This window comes from Epargyreus clarus, unplaced genomic scaffold, assembly GCF_041222505.1.
Source record: "Epargyreus clarus isolate Ecla_fem2 unplaced genomic scaffold, WU_Ecla_fem_2.2 ptg000018l, whole genome shotgun sequence".
In the NCBI taxonomy this organism is placed as follows: Eukaryota; Metazoa; Arthropoda; class Insecta; order Lepidoptera; family Hesperiidae; genus Epargyreus; species Epargyreus clarus.
In genome coordinates this window covers 2,643,876-2,659,453 of record NW_027332226.1, presented here as the reverse complement: position 1 = coordinate 2,659,453, position 15,578 = coordinate 2,643,876, and the positions used below count along the sequence as shown (strand labels likewise).

The window sequence follows — 15,578 nt, the reverse complement described above, 5'->3', positions numbered from 1 at the left end:
TCATAAGGTATAGGTATTCTGTGATCATTAGTGTCATGTATGACAAAATTGACATTTGACATTCGTATTTTGTATTGAGAAACCGTTTTCTTGCTTCGTAAGCTACGTTAGAATTTAAAATAATTTGAAAACTTCATTGTTGCTGTTAAAATAAAAAAGGAATAAATAAAGGGAATTACCGTGATATTGCTGTATTATTATAAGTTGTTTATGGTATTTAAATCAAATCATGGCTCAAAAAGGTAATAGTAAATAAAGATATTATAAATATGATCGGTCCGACTTAAACCAAATGTTTATAAAGTTATCAAAACCAACTGAATGTGTAGATTCTTCTTATAAGATTGGACTAGCAGACAACCTTGCATATCGATGCAAGGTCGTTTGCTTCGATATGCAACGTAACCATGGGGTTACTGCCGCCCCTGAACGTATATAATCGACCCCAGATAAGATTATATTCCTACATCAGTCATAGATGCGCCGCTTCTGCTGAGAAGACCTTCTTCTCAAAGAAGATACATTTCGAAAATATGTTTTACTAAATTTACTTATTTATTATTTTTTCATTTTCATCAGCAATTACACCGGAGAAGTTACTCGAGGACTGGAACAGTGTGTTTCCACATTACCAGCTGACTCTTGCTGACCTGAAGAAGCCACATACCGTGATGGGCGCTCTGTTTCAGGTGTTCAAGAGGCTAGGAATAGATGAGGACGCTCTTCTTGCGGTCAGTATATAGTGATAAAGCTTCAAAGGTTGTAGAACCTTTTCTGGACCTTTTTTGGACCCTGACAGCAGCATTATGTTTTTGCCTAATAATAGTATTTTAAATGCTGATGGGTTGGACACATTCTTAGGGTGTGATGTCTTTTAAACATTAAAATGTACATTCTATCAGGGAATTTTAAAATCACTAGGCTGTTACTATTCATAAAATGTAAATTCCGAAGGTATGCCAAGGGAGACATACCAATTTAAGGTAATCCAATTTAATTGCCAGGAGTAGTAATGTATCTGTGACTAATCTTAGATAAAATTACACATTGTTAGTAACTCAGTAGTAATGTTTGTAAGGAAATAAGACAATATCTCTGATAAAAATATGTATAATTTTTTTCCACAGCCTCCACCAGAAGAAAGTCGCAATGAGAACACAATATATTACTGGGACCTCTTGCCAGTGATCAACATGACTCGTGTGATCAAATACCTGTTTGCGTTTATACCTCGCATGGACATTACGGTCAGCATCACACATTTCCTGCAACCAACGGTCGCCACTTCGCATTCCATTCTCCTGCTCCTGATGAACCTCACAGCGTTTAATGAAAACAGACTTGGAGATATTCAGCCTCATGAGGAAGTGCTGTTCTCGAAGATGGATCAGGTATTTATTATTTTTGATTGTGGTAATATACCCTGCTTTGTTAAGTGATATTATAGTGTATTGCTCTAGGAGTGTGGATTGTTATTTGTGGATTTAATTGTTATATAAATGTGTTGAAATAGTTTATTTCTAATAATACCTGCTTTTCTTTTACCCATTTCAGCTATGACTCTTTCAGAGCTAAAACATTCAGGTCAACTTTGATCTATAGTTTAAAAATACATTATTCATACATCTACCTAAGGATCTTTAAAATTGGCCACTTAAATCACACACACACAATTACTAATTAATTCTAATTAATTTCTTTGCTAGTGCGCACCAAATGCTTATCTAACAAGTATTAACTTGGAGGTTTTCATATAAACTCATAGGTAATAATAAAATATGTGGCACGCTTTCATGAGATATGAAAATATATTTTATTTATATTTTTAGGTAAAATACTTGGAAGATAGAAAAAATAAATTGTTAGAAATGCTTAATGAACAAGCTGAGAAGAAAGGAAAGAGAGCTGAACAACTAGAAATGGTAAATGTACTTTTAAAAAGAAAAAAAAGTTCAATTTTAAAACGGCTAATATGATTATATCACAAATTTTATAGACAAACTTGAAGTTATTACTTAATAACATATTTGAATTGTTTTTCAAGATTGTAGAACGCGTTCTGTGTATTTCTTTTCATATATTGTTTTTTAATCTTATCTTTTTAAATTTCAGTTAGGAATTGAAATAAAACAGTTCGAAGAGGAATTAAAAATTGAAAAGGACGCTCATGATGAAAAACAACAAGAATTTGAGGCAATTTTGAAAGAGAATAAGCAAATCGACATAGCCCTTGAGCAGAAGAAAGGGCACAAGGATAGTTTGATCGCTGAAATTGAGAAGAAGCAGGCCCTTAGGGTCTACGATGCTGAGGATATAAGGGCACAGGAGAAACAGGCAGCACAGAATGTACAGGAAGCGGAGGAGAAGTTGAAGTCGTTAAGAGAGACGTTAATGCAAAAGGAGAATAGTTTGAAGAATCTGCAAACCATAAAACCAAATCTCGATGCTGCTAACAACCTATTGCACGAGATCACAAAACTGTCTGTTAGTTTGAGGTAATTATTATTTGAATATGATTTTTATTAACATATAATTCGTCTTTCAAAGTCAATTCATAAATATGTTCACATATTCCTAAGATTTTGCCGTTCATGTACATTTTAATAAAGATAGATAAGGTCTTTGAATTTTGGTATTGTGCAAATATAAACATGAACTTTAACATAGTCATTTCGAAAATATGAAAAGATGTTTTAAATGTTCTATATATTGTGTGAGTAAGGGGTCGTTCAAGTATTACGTAACGCAATTTGGGGGGAGGGGGGGGTCTTGTGAAACGTTACGATGCGTTACAGGGGCGGGAGGGGGTCTCCGTAATACACGTTACGTAACATTTTTTTAATAAAAAATAGAGAATTAAAACTCTTAAATTGGCAACCCTTTTCATTTACGTTTGAATGAGCTGGTTCAGCCGAACTAAGTCCTGAGTATCTGTTTGATCCGACAGCGACTAGGTGTAGTTAAAAAGGACAAGTATATTTTTGCCTGCCCGTGAGTTGATGTTTTATTAGTTTTTACTGTTATTCGCATTAAAAATCTCTTGTTTTATTTCTTAGTATTATAAAGTAAATATGTAAGTAAAAGTATCCCAAGGATAAAAACTATAATATTACTTTTTAGCGAGTTTAGGGTACAAATTGACACTTGAGTGTTACGTAACGTTAGGGGGGGGGGTATAGAAAAACGTTACGGTGCGTTACAAGGGGGGGAGGGGGGGTCAAAAATCTTCAAATATTGCGTTACGTAATACTTGAACGGCCCCTAATGTGTAGAATTTTTAAAACAACTGCATAAGACATTTGGAAAAAATGGGGCACATTTATAATAGAGAGCCTTATAGCATGACATAGAATAATCTCATTGTTTACGAAATTCGACATTTTTAATTATTGGTAATGTTTCATCAAAGTAATAATCAAATCTTGGCACAAAATTGTTGTTCGAGGAAGTAAATTGACATATAAAGTGTTTTTGTATTTGTATTTTTGAATTTTCAAATATTTCCAGGGATTACGAGAACGGTGATCTAGATTCAGATAGCATGGAGGGAGAGCTAGATGTGCTGAAGACGGAGCTCGGTGAACTGGAGGTGCAACTGGCTGAGATCTCGGCCGCGAGGGAAGCGGCCGCGAAGAGCATTCACGAGGCTGATAACAAGAGGCGACAGGAGAAGACGTTGGCTGAGACGTATGTTTATGTTATACTAGCGGTCTTCCAGTGGTCGAAATTCGACCATACCAAACAATAAAAAGAACAACTTCTCTCAACCTTTCACATGGTCAAATGCTTAGTTTACAATTCTATAAAGCACATATAGACAACATTCATTTCTATATATTAAGATTTTGGAAGGTACGGTTGGTCCAATTAATAAAATCAATCGAGATATATATATATACACCCGAAAAACATAACGCTTTACAGTCAGGTTAAATATGTATTTATCATCTATAATTACTTTGTTTCATCTTTATTAGAATTATTATCAAATGGCGTACTAAGGCGTGATATTTTTTCTGAATGAACTAGTTTAACTACCAGTTAAGGGCAAAATTTTTCTTATAAACTGAAATGAAAACATTTAAGTTTTTTAAATCGATAATTTTTGGCTGTTGTAGTTTCGGTTTGGCCAATCGCATACATACTCTTAAAAAATGTATGCTGTAAAATATCGAAAACGTAATTCAGGTATACTGGCGCCACCGCCTGACCAGTAGCGAAAAGTCGCAAAATCTCAAATCTCTGGTAATACATTTTTCTGTTTAATAATTATTTGTAAAAAAATTTCCAGCAACTTACGGGACACAGAAGAAAAAGACAAGAAATGCAAGGAGAGATGCAATAAGCTGATCCAACGGACGCAACAGATTAAGGAGTTGACCTCCACATACATGCAAGAGAAGGCGGAGGGTATGGAGAAACTTGCCAGCATTCAGGAGAGCTTCACGAGTGAAGTTAGTATGAAATAGATTCAATCTTTCATTAATAATTAGTACACATATGAACATGAAAACGATTTTTGACGATTCGGCGTGGTCGATACCGGTCTGGCACGCTAAGAGATCTGGGTTCGATTCCCGGCAAGCCAGAAATCTAAACGATGCATTTAGATTTATTTATTTGTCTGTGTCATTAAAACATAAAAACGAGTATATAAACAAATACAAATTTTCAGGTATAGAATAGAAATCAATCACATACATGTGAAAATAACATTACATTTACACTAATGGAGGTACCATTAGAATAAATAAAAAGTATAAATTAATGTGTAGAATGTAATAATTTACTTATGTATAAACGAAATAGAAATATAAATAATAGAAATACTTTATTGCTTTTCAGATTAGGTTCATTACAATATAAGTGGCCAGAGCCTCCTTTTAAGCAAAATATGCCTGTGTTAGGATATAAGAAGAACAAGTTACATAACATTACAATTTACCAGTATTTCACAAGTACATAATATTAAAACTGTTAGTGCACTTGCATTTTTGTGAGCAATTGTATAAGTAAATGTTTGTATGTGCGTGTGCGTGTGTGTGTGTGTATATGTGTGTGTGGGTGTGTGTGAGTATGTGTGTGCGTGTGTGTGTCTAATTGTTTTACGCTTGCAGTAGTGACTCAATCTCTTCATAAGTGAGTGGTTGTAAATATCTTATTAATTCTTTTTTACATTCATAGTATGCCATTTTGTAAATAGAAAGTTTCTTGTCAACTTTATTGTATGTCTGAGCTGCTCGTTTATTGTATCCATATTTATTTCAGATTAAATCTATGGATGAGACATTAATGAAAAAGACCATTGAAGCGCGGAAGAAAATTGAAGAGAAAATTAAAAATATAAGCATTTAAAATAATATAATTTTTTGTATCATAATTAGGTGTAAACTAAAACTTGAATATAAAATTGCCTGCTACTGTTATTAATGTTAGGTCACGATCTTTTTAAGTTATGCTAGAATAAAAGTTTTTTAAACAATATGTTTGATTCTTTTTTTTTACGCCATTCACTGATTTCACGCGATGTTGAACGACAAGGCAAGTTAAAAGCTTGGCATATGTTATATATAAAATTCTCGTGTCACAATGTTAGTTACCGTACTCCTTCGACGGTTTTACCGATTTTCACCAAATTTTATACGCATATTCAGTAGGTCGGAGAATCGAATACTATCTATTTTTCATACCCCTAAGTGATAAGGGTTGTTCACCCTTAACATTTTATTATTTATATGGCAACACAACGTTTGCCGGGTTAGCATTCTTATAATTATCCTATTGTCATATTTCATCAATACTGTTTCCTTATATCAGCCCTATATTGAATTCGATGGACGATATTGCACATAATGGATATGTCTCTGCATTTTCCTGTCAATATATGTTCGCATTTACATATAAAGAAAAACAAAACATTTGTTAATTAAAGTTATTGTTTTGGATGAGACATAGTTGTTTTGCAACCAAACCTAATAACAAATGATATCATCGCAGTATAGTTAGTTAATATAATATTACAATACACAACGTTAATTATATTAATCGCATGCATAGGTTAAAATGGAAGCAGAAAAGGTTTGGTTTGGTTTGGTATTTTTGTTTATTTTATTATTTAGGCCATAACAAGTATGTATTACTTATTAAAATAAACCTGTAGATAAGGCAGACGGACAACTTAGTGAAAAATGGCCAACGTCGCCTCAAAATACACATCACCAGAGAAAACGCCAATGTTTCACTTCGAAAAAGTTCTTTGCATTTTTTAGACAAGCTCTATGTCTTAAGAAAGGTATATAAACTGAGTTTTTTCTTTAAATAAAAAAGTAACAAAATTGCATGACTGATTATTATTGTTCGAATGGCACTACCACATGACCGTACAACACATGACCGTATAATAGCGTAAACTGTGTCTAAATTCAATATAACATTTTTTATACTCAATTATATTCAAGTGGTACAAAAATACGACGTGTTTTCATTGTTTTTGTTATGGATGAATCTCTGTTATCCGCCAAATTTTAAGCTTTATCGAAATATTTTTATTGGCTATTGTTACAGAGATTGTATACGAAGTCATAACAATATTGACATTGGGGTCGAGAAGACGATATTTTTACAAAAATTTAGACAATGCTTCGTATTGTAGTTTTAGTGCTTTTGTTAAATTTATTTATTCAATCCGAATGCAAACAATTTACAAGATGCGGATTGGTATATGAGCTGAGGAGACAAGGGTTCCCTGAGGCCAAAATGAGAGATTGTAAGTAATATGTACATTTTTTTATAATATGGGAGTAGCAGACGAGCATGCAGTCCCCCTGGTGGTAAGTAGCTACTGCCGCCCATAACGGTAACTAAGCCGGAACGCTTCGGAAAACTATGTCTCTCTTACCCTTCAAACCAGAACACAACAGCGCTTAACACTGCTTTTATAAGGCAGAAATGGTTTTGGCGGTGGTGCCGCCGGAGTCGAACCACAAAGGGTTCTACCACCTTCAAAGTACATAACTATAAAATAACATTATAGTGGTAATTTTAAAGGTCGTAAAACCCTCAGTTCTTCTCCGGTGGCTCCACCGACATACCTATTTCTGCCTAATAAAAACAGTGTTACGCGCTGCTGTATTGTGGTTTGAATGATGTGATAAGGGGCACACTTTTCCGAGGCATTCCTCGTCCTCGGGTAACGGCATCTGTGGCCGACCTGAGGTAGGAATCTAATCTTGTCTGGGGTTAATTACATATGACCCTGAGCGGCAGTAGCCACTTACCACCAGGTGGATTACATGTTCGGCAGCTACGTACCTACTCTATATAAAAAAATCACACTAAACTGAAAAATAATGTATATCTGAACTATACGTAACGTCAACTGTAGGATTTTGTGCGATGTTTTGTTTTAGAGGCAAAGTCTATCTTTGTTGATCTATGACTATCATAGTATAGTTAAACTGTATCTAACCAATACATCTTACTGTACCGTATTGTTATCAGAACAAATAAATATAACGGTTAAATCCGTTATATTTATTTGTTTTGTTTTTTGATTTGTTTGTTGAGTTCATTTGATAAAACGTTACTACAAAAATATTAACCCAAGTCGTAAAATCAACAGCTTTTAATTGTATTATCCACAAATAAATAAAAATCGAAATGTCGTTCTGCATTTTAAAATAACTCCTTATGTAATTTGATGCGTAATAGGGACAAAACACTTTATTTAAGAAAACTGTCATCATCTAGTTAAACTACGTATTTATTTACAGGGGTATGCCTCGTTGAAAAGGAGAGTCAACGTACGACAAACATTGTCAGCAAACCAAATAAAGATGGCTCTCGGGACTACGGCCTATTCCAGATCAATGACAAGTATTGGTGCAGTAAGACTAGTACTCCGGGCAAGGATTGCAATATTACTTGCAGGTGTAAGTATATTTTGGGACACTGCTGGACACTGATCTCTCCTGCCATCAAGGCCTTAACTAAAGTGTATCCACCACTGCGCCTTGTGTAGGAAGGTCGTGCCTTTTTTGGTGGTCCATAACTGTGGAGGTGTGCTGCAAATTTCGCGAAAGTGCTCGGTCTTCGCTTGTCTCAGACGTTCTGTGACAGACATCTTGGTCAAGTCCTTGATCTGGTCAGACCATCTGGTTGGATCTTCCTCGAGGTCTTTTCCCCTCCACTACCACAAGGTAATATTTATGTCGTACTAATTCTAAAAAAATAACAAAATGTTTTTTCATTGTATTTCAGCACTTCTAAGCAACGATATTACGGTAGCATCAACTTGCGCTAAGAAGATCTTCAAGCGACACGGCTTCAGAGCGTGGTATGGATGGCTCAACCATTGTCAAACAAATCTACCTGACATAAGCAATTGCTAGATACAGATCTTTTGAGTTATTCGTCCTACTTATACAAATAAAAATTTTGAACATTGAAATGGTTTTATTTCTAAATAGCTTGTAGGTATATGCATTTTCATGAGCGCCCTTTGTAGTTTCGACTATAGAGTCACCACCGCTACGGCTGTGTTTCAGTTTGTAGGGTGTGGTAAGGGCGACATATTACCGGAGGCGGTCCAACAAAGTCCTGAGGGATGTATCTGTGGCCGACCTCAAGTTAGACTCTATTCTTATCTGGGGTTGATTACATATCTATGAGCTTCAATAGTCACTTTTCGAGAGAATTAGTTCCAAGGTTATAATTGCAGAAAGTGTGTATGATTTATCCGCGTAGCTGGAAAGAGTTAAGAACAAATGTTTTCTTCTAGTGAACCGTAAACCGGGGTAGGTTAAAAGTGGCGGACTAAAAGGTAGTAATTAAAACACGCTTTGATTAGCTTGGGTTGTATTTATGTATGTAACGGAATCTTTGAGCTCAATTTTCACCTGTATCTAAAAGCTTGATAAATTTTAAACTTTGCACACGTCCTTAGATAGGTGTTAGAAAAAAAGTCAAACTTTTTCGCGCCAAACATCCGCCATGTTTGGCCCGAAAAAGTAACACATTTCAAAAAAAAAGTTAACCGAACCTATCGAGTAGGGTATCAAATGAAAGGAAATTAAACGGAGATTATAAAAATATATTTGTATATCTGATGATCTGATGATGGGGCCAGGAGATGGATGGTAAATCTCCTACCAGTTTTTACCCTTAGTCGCTGAAGAGTTGGAGTATCACCCCTCGTTCCATCATCAGATCAGTTCCAAGATACCAAATTATGGCATTGTCATTCAAATTACACACACATATGAAGTTTTACGAGTACTTCAACAGGACAGTTATAAGAAGGTAAAAATTTACTTGAAGAATTGTATTACTTTGATTTCTAGTTAGTTACTTAGTTGTTTTTTTTACAATTGAAGAAGGATATTTTTAAGTGTCTAACTAGTCAATTATGTAATTTTGTACTGTTTGACACGTTTTGAGTAGGTAGCAAACGTAATTTAAATAAAAACTGGATCATTACGTTTTAGTTGGTTTCAGTTCCTTTCATGCAAAAACTGCCTTAACTTTTTCTTCAACTGAGCAATGTGAACTTATAGTTCAGTACATTTTTTTTTCAGCGCGGATAGTTGAGGAAAAAATAGTAAAAAAAATAAAATCTAAAAATAGCCCTATTTAGTTATGGTTCCATTACATCTCCAATTTACATTTCAATATGGTAGACCAACTATCTGATAGTATTAAATAGAAAAAATAAACACTACATCACCTTTGTACACGCAGTTAACGAAAGAAGAGGAAGAGGGCTGAATTTTTCAAAAAATATAAAACAATCGATAGTGCAAAAACGGTGACACTTTTATTAAGGTAATTTATTTTTCTCTGAGAAGTCAGACTCTAACCTATGTTCTCCCCAAGTTTGTCGTGGTACTTACGGGACACCCTGTATATACATATATATAAAACATCGAGATGACTGTCTGACTAAATGAGTAGTGTTGCTGTGCCTGAGTTCAACGCAAAGGGAAACCGCTGAACTTTAGAGTGCTGGAATTTTACACATAGGTTCTTTATATAGCGATAAAGCACTACGAGGAAAAAATAGGATAATATTGTTTGAACATCTTTTGATTTTGAAGCAGATACCTACTATTAAACTTTGTATTTGGCTTTCTGGATAAAAATAATGAAACGCCTATTTCACCGTTTTTTGTTATACTTCAGCTTTTTTAGTGCAGTCGGGTTTTTGATTTTTTTATTACTTGTTAACTATTATTTCTTTTGCTCTTCGGAACGAATTTGAGCCCCGGCCAGGTAGATATCAAAATGAGTAATTTGGATTAATATTTAGAAATTGCGTGTTTACTTAAACTGCTTCACTAAAAGTTGAATTTATCCTTAAAGTAGCAATCGTAATTATACAATACAATATTTATATTTTAATACAAATATTGAAATGAATATTTTTCATCGTTATTTTTTTACGGTTTATAAATAATGGGTCACACGCAATAAAAATAATGTGTCCTAACTACGCATTAAGGAGCCATTGGTAGTAAATTCTTACTCAGTAACAATAACGAACAATAATTATGTATAGTCAGAATGACTATAAATGCCACATTTTCTTAATAAACCACTTTCATTTTCCTTAACATATCATACCTTTTATGAACACGAGATCGGTAGGACTATTTTTTAATATCAAAAATTTTCGAGAACGCACTCTGATAAAAGTAATTAATTTTTAAGATGAAGTTAATTGTTGTTTTGCTTCTATTTTCTGTCTGTTTTTATTCGGAAGCTAAACATTTTTCTCGGTGTGGATTGGTTAGAGAACTAAGAAGGCAAGGATTCCCTGAAGATAAGATGAGAAACTGTAAGTACCTATGGGTCCGCAACACTCAAAAAATAGGAAATGCTTTTTTTCACAAGTGGTAGAAACCTTTTTGGGTTCACTCGGAAAAGATCTTGAACCTTCGAACCTGACATTCAGACCGCTAAGAAATGGCTCTTCGAAAATGTCCAAATTAGCGAAAAATACTGAAAGGAGTTACGAGACCGACTTTGATAAAAACTAAAACTGCATTATTAGTTTTTTTTTTTTTTTTTTTTTTTTTTTTTTTTTATAATATGAGAGTAGCAGACGAGCATGCAGTCCACCTGATGGTAAGTGGCTACTGCCGCCCATGGACATCTGTAATCAACCCCAGATAGGATTAGATATTCCTACCTGAGGTCGGCCACAGATGCGCCGCTACCCCTGAGGACTAAGCTGGAACGCCTCGGAAAAGTCTATCTCCCTTACCACACCCTTCAAACCGGAACACAGCAGCGCCTAACACTGCTGCTATTAGGTAGAAATAGGTGTGGCGGTGGTGCCGCCGGAGTCGAACCACAAAGGGTTCTACCACCTTCAAAGTTTAAATATCTTTTTTCCCTCAAATTTCTTGGTTAATCAACTATTTCTTCGATGTTATGACCATGACATACGGCTTAGTACGACAAAGTACCTACCTAATAGGTTAGCAATAAGTTCCCGTCGTTTTTACGATTTATGGTTTAATAAAAACAGGTAATTAGTATTTTTTTATTGTTTGTTGTTTACAACTTCGTTTCAACGTTGAATATGATTTTCTATATCTCTTTATTTAGTAATCACTCGGTTTGGAGTCGAAAAAGTCATTCTCGCAAATTATCAACTTTACATCTGTATTAAACGAAACTCCGCGCAAAGCAAGTTGAATATCTATTATAATGGTCGTAAAAATAAGTTGAACAAAAAAACATAAATTCTTGGATAATAAAACGTCCGCTTTCGAATGATTTGAAAAATTACTTACTTAAATTAAATTCGTTAATTTTTTTTTACAGACGAAATGCGCGTTAATACGCGAAATGTATAAATTAATGAATAGCGGGAACTTACTGGCCAAATTAATATGTAAAAATATATATTTTCTTAAAATTGAGGCTTTTACTTTAGTTTGTCATTTATCATTACTTCCCAGAATTTGATCCTTATAAGCGACACTCGCTATCAGATAGTGGAATAATATAGAGGGTGTATTTTTTTTTCAAAATGAATTCTTTCGACTCCCGGCTAGGGAAAAAGATATTTAAAAAAAAGTAATGATGCAGTTTTAATGTTTATCAAAATCGGTCTCGTGACTCCTTTCAGCATTTTCCTCTAATCCTTATAGATTCCGATGATATAGATTCCTGAAGGCCCGTTTGAAAAATTCACCCTGTATACTGCTCTGCTGTAAATGTTCAAAGCCGACTGTGACTGTTCTTATTCAAACTAGTCATACACGCTTAAAATGTTTTAGGGGTGTGCCTCGTAGAAGCGGAGAGTTCCCGTAGAACGGACGTGGTCGGTAGACCGAGTAAAAAAGACGGCTCCCGGGCCTACGGACTGTACCAGATCAACGACAGGTACTGGTGCAGCAACACCAACATCCCGGGAAAGGGCTGCAATGTTACTTGTAAAGGTTAGATACTTTTATTGCAACACTCGCTGTGTGTACGATTTCATGTACAAAAAACATGGGTATAAATATTCTGATAGGGGTATAAGTACGCTGAAAAGTTTAGTGTAATATGTATATGTACCTACCTACATATACATAATGCGCGCGTTTGGCCATGCACTTCTAAATATGTGTATTTGTGAGTATGGATGCATGATTGCGTTCATGTATGCGTGCTTATACAAGTACCGAATACTCGTTGATGTAGCAACGAATACTCATTGATGGATGATAGCTTAGGTATAGATTTGTGTATACGTATATATATAAATTTGTTGCATTAAACAGAATGTAACATACTTTTTAAATTCAAATAAGATATAAGTAGAATTCGCAATAGTCTCAAATCTAAATTCTGACGAATCTATATATTCACTAAAAATATATCATATAATTTTAATTTTAGCTCTTTTGACTGACGACATCACGGCTGCATCGACGTGTGCGAAGAAGATCTTTAGACGCCAAGGTTTCAAAGCCTGGACTGGCTGGGTCGTAAAGTGCCAGGGTCCTCTGCCTGATATCAGCAATTGCTAAGTCGGTCTGCGAAATTTAATGCAATTACAATGTTCTTCTTATCACTTTTGTATTTAGTTTAGACGGGTCTTAGAAATATATTTTTACTACCTTCCGTCTTTACCATAGGGGCGTTTGTCCACCGCCGCCGTCACCGGACCGTCACCGAGAACGAAGTTATTTGGGGCCAACTTTAATATGACATGACGGAAGTGCGGTGGATACGCGGCTATAGTAAATGTATGTATCGCTACTTCGGCGCTGTCATATCGTTCTCGGTGACGGTCCGGTGACGGCAGCGGTGGACAAACGCTCTAAGGGTACGCGGGGCCCTTTCCAATGTCCCCGACCTCAAAGGACCTCCGAAAAGCTAATACAAGTATTCCTGAAAGCCCCTATGTAGGAGTATCATACTCATAGTCATAAGGGAAAAGTTTGATTGTGTTTAACTAAAATACAAAATTTTACTCTACTCTACTGTGTTTTCTTTCTCAATATAGGTACATATGTAATATGTATCTTATGTATGTTGTTTTTGCTTAAAAATTGACTGCATTGTCAGCACTCATCACTGATATAATTATGTAGTCTTTATAATTGTTGTCTTTGTTGTAAATTAGTAATTAGTAGTATTTTTAATAACCTTAATCGACGACCTTGAAATTGTAACGCAGTTAAATAGATGATAGATAAGAAAGAGTTTAAATAATTAGAAAATATGAATAGGCATGAAATAAACTGAAAATCGATTAACCATGTAAAGTAAATACGAAATACCTACTTTATTACTATGAATAATCGAATTGGTTTTCCTACTACCTATAATAAATATCCAGATATTTCTTTCGTATTTATGTATTTATCCACACATCATAGGTTAGTAAAGATTACTCACTCCTAACAAGAAAATGTAACCAGTTTTGACAATTGAAATTGTCACTGTCATCTAATTTCGTGTTTGAAAAATATTAAAAAAAAAATAGTTTTTAGATCATTTACGTATAAAACGATATTTCTCCGCACTTTTTCTTCGATTTCGTGTTTTATTACGACTTAACTGCGCATGTCGGCATTGTTACACCATACATTACACCATGACAGCCATTAAATGGCTGACAGAATTGTCAGCTGTTTAAGTCATTTAATGGCTTCCTTTAATTACAAGGCGGTGAGATATATATACTTATCTATGGCACATATAGATAACTAATACAAAAGACTTATAAATAAAATTTCTTGTGTTTTTTCCAGTTTTAGATATAATTATTTTGTCAAGCCGGTTCCTACACGGTATTGTTTTACTTTTTCCATGGGCATATAAAATGTTTCTTAGGGCTCCGGAATACCTTTTGCATTATTGAGACTTTTTTGAAGATGGTAAAACGTTTCGTAGTTCAACTTGTTAAGTGCTGCTGTGTTCCGCTTTGAAGGGCGTGGTAAGAAAAAACCTAGGTGTCCGAGGCGTACTTAGTCCTCAGGGATAGCATCGCATCAGTGGCTAACCTCAGGTAGGAATGTATTATTATCTGGGGTTGATTATAGATGTGCATAAGCGGCTGTAGGCACTTATCGTCAAGATAACTTCATGCTTGTTTGTTATCTAAACGTTATATAAAATAGGCGAGAACAGACCATTTTCCAGGAGGACCTTGTTTTGTTTTATTTCTCTTGTTCGGTGTCTCAATTATGTTCAATTAATTGATCAATTGATTCGTACAGTCGCGGGGCAGTACCTAATTTTGTGGCAGTGACGTCACCGTCACTTACAGATTTTCCTGTTAAATCATAAAAAAATAGAAACTATTCATAGATATAGATATACATGCGAATGCACTATTCATGTAAAGTCGTCGTGTGGTGTAAGCTTCGATCACTAATAAGAACTAGATACACAATCCCATACAAAAATGAACTTAAAAAGTGGAGTCAAACGTGTTTTTAAAATTCTAAGCGACAGAATCTAAAATTAATGCAAAATCAACCTTATCACTATTATTTAACGGTGTTTTTCAAAAACTGCTTACCAAAAGCAATAATTTTTTACGACATAAGCTAGCTGTCATAAGCTATCACTTTTACAGGTTGTACGTTTAGTAACAGACTTTACAATTTAAATGGTTTATACATTCTGACCTAACTTAAAAGCGCACCCAAATGTCTATTTGGGTGCTCTTTTCGTCGCGCCATTTTTTTGTCGCTGATTGTGTATCTAGTTCTTATTAGTGATCGAAGGGTTTAGGTCATAGATCATTACTTTGGTCGAGTGCAGGTACCTACATTAACTGACCACTCTACAAACCTTTGACATTTTTTTAAAGAACTTTGAAGTGTTTAGGTTTCTTCGCAATGTTTTCTACCATCGTGGAAGCAAGTGATACCTTATTAATTTTTAATATGCACATAATTCTGAAATATTAGCCTGCCTAGGATTTGAACCTTGGGACGCCATAATATGTTTCTGCTTTGCATGAATAACCGTAGGAATACCTAAATCATTTTTTTTTTCTGATAAAGTAACAATTTAATACAAAATATTTGCTATTTTAATGTGTCCAACTATACTGACGTTACATA

General features: G+C 34.7%; 3 protein-coding genes across 3 annotated transcripts; all 3 read left to right on the top strand.

The window, feature by feature from the left end:
- Positions 1–71: 71 nt before the first annotated feature.
- Positions 72–5,479, top strand: LOC140749863 (uncharacterized). Its single transcript, XM_073083091.1, has 8 exons — positions 72–242; positions 580–731; positions 1,128–1,391; positions 1,830–1,922; positions 2,113–2,495; positions 3,508–3,687; positions 4,292–4,454; positions 5,269–5,479. Exons 1-8 carry the CDS (start codon positions 230–232, stop codon positions 5,353–5,355), a joined length of 1,335 nt encoding a protein of 444 aa, XP_072939192.1. The 5' UTR covers positions 72–229; the 3' UTR covers positions 5,356–5,479.
- Positions 5,480–6,405: 926 nt separating this feature from the next.
- Positions 6,406–8,449, top strand: LOC140749557 (lysozyme-like). The gene is made up of 3 exons (XM_073082649.1): positions 6,406–6,766; positions 7,773–7,931; positions 8,260–8,449. The coding sequence occupies exons 1-3, from the start codon at positions 6,637–6,639 to the stop codon at positions 8,388–8,390; spliced, it is 420 nt and encodes a 139-aa protein (XP_072938750.1). The 5' UTR covers positions 6,406–6,636; the 3' UTR covers positions 8,391–8,449.
- A 2,054-nt stretch (positions 8,450–10,503) lies between these two features.
- On the top strand, positions 10,504–13,216 carry LOC140749702 (lysozyme-like). The gene is made up of 3 exons (XM_073082834.1): positions 10,504–10,834; positions 12,288–12,449; positions 12,895–13,216. The coding sequence occupies exons 1-3, from the start codon at positions 10,708–10,710 to the stop codon at positions 13,023–13,025; spliced, it is 420 nt and encodes a 139-aa protein (XP_072938935.1). The 5' UTR covers positions 10,504–10,707; the 3' UTR covers positions 13,026–13,216.
- Positions 13,217–15,578: the final 2,362 nt, after the last annotated feature.

Excerpts from the sequence above, each read along its gene's own strand:
- LOC140749863 (XM_073083091.1), top strand. Across the intron at positions 1,392-1,829 it reads TGTTCTCGAAGATGGATCAG|GTAAAATACTTGGAAGATAG; the intron begins GTATTTATTATT and ends TTATATTTTTAG. Across the intron at positions 2,496-3,507 it reads AAACTGTCTGTTAGTTTGAG|GGATTACGAGAACGGTGATC; the intron begins GTAATTATTATT and ends AAATATTTCCAG.
- LOC140749557 (XM_073082649.1), top strand. The coding sequence starts at position 6,637 with ATGCTTCGTATTGTAGTTTTAGTGCTTTTGTTAAATTTATTTATTCAA. Across the intron at positions 6,767-7,772 it reads TGAGGCCAAAATGAGAGATT|GGGTATGCCTCGTTGAAAAG; the intron begins GTAAGTAATATG and ends ATTTATTTACAG. Across the intron at positions 7,932-8,259 it reads TTGCAATATTACTTGCAGGT|CACTTCTAAGCAACGATATT; the intron begins GTAAGTATATTT and ends ATTGTATTTCAG.
- LOC140749702 (XM_073082834.1), top strand. The coding sequence starts at position 10,708 with ATGAAGTTAATTGTTGTTTTGCTTCTATTTTCTGTCTGTTTTTATTCG. Across the intron at positions 10,835-12,287 it reads TGAAGATAAGATGAGAAACT|GGGTGTGCCTCGTAGAAGCG; the intron begins GTAAGTACCTAT and ends AAAATGTTTTAG. Across the intron at positions 12,450-12,894 it reads CTGCAATGTTACTTGTAAAG|CTCTTTTGACTGACGACATC; the intron begins GTTAGATACTTT and ends TTTTAATTTTAG.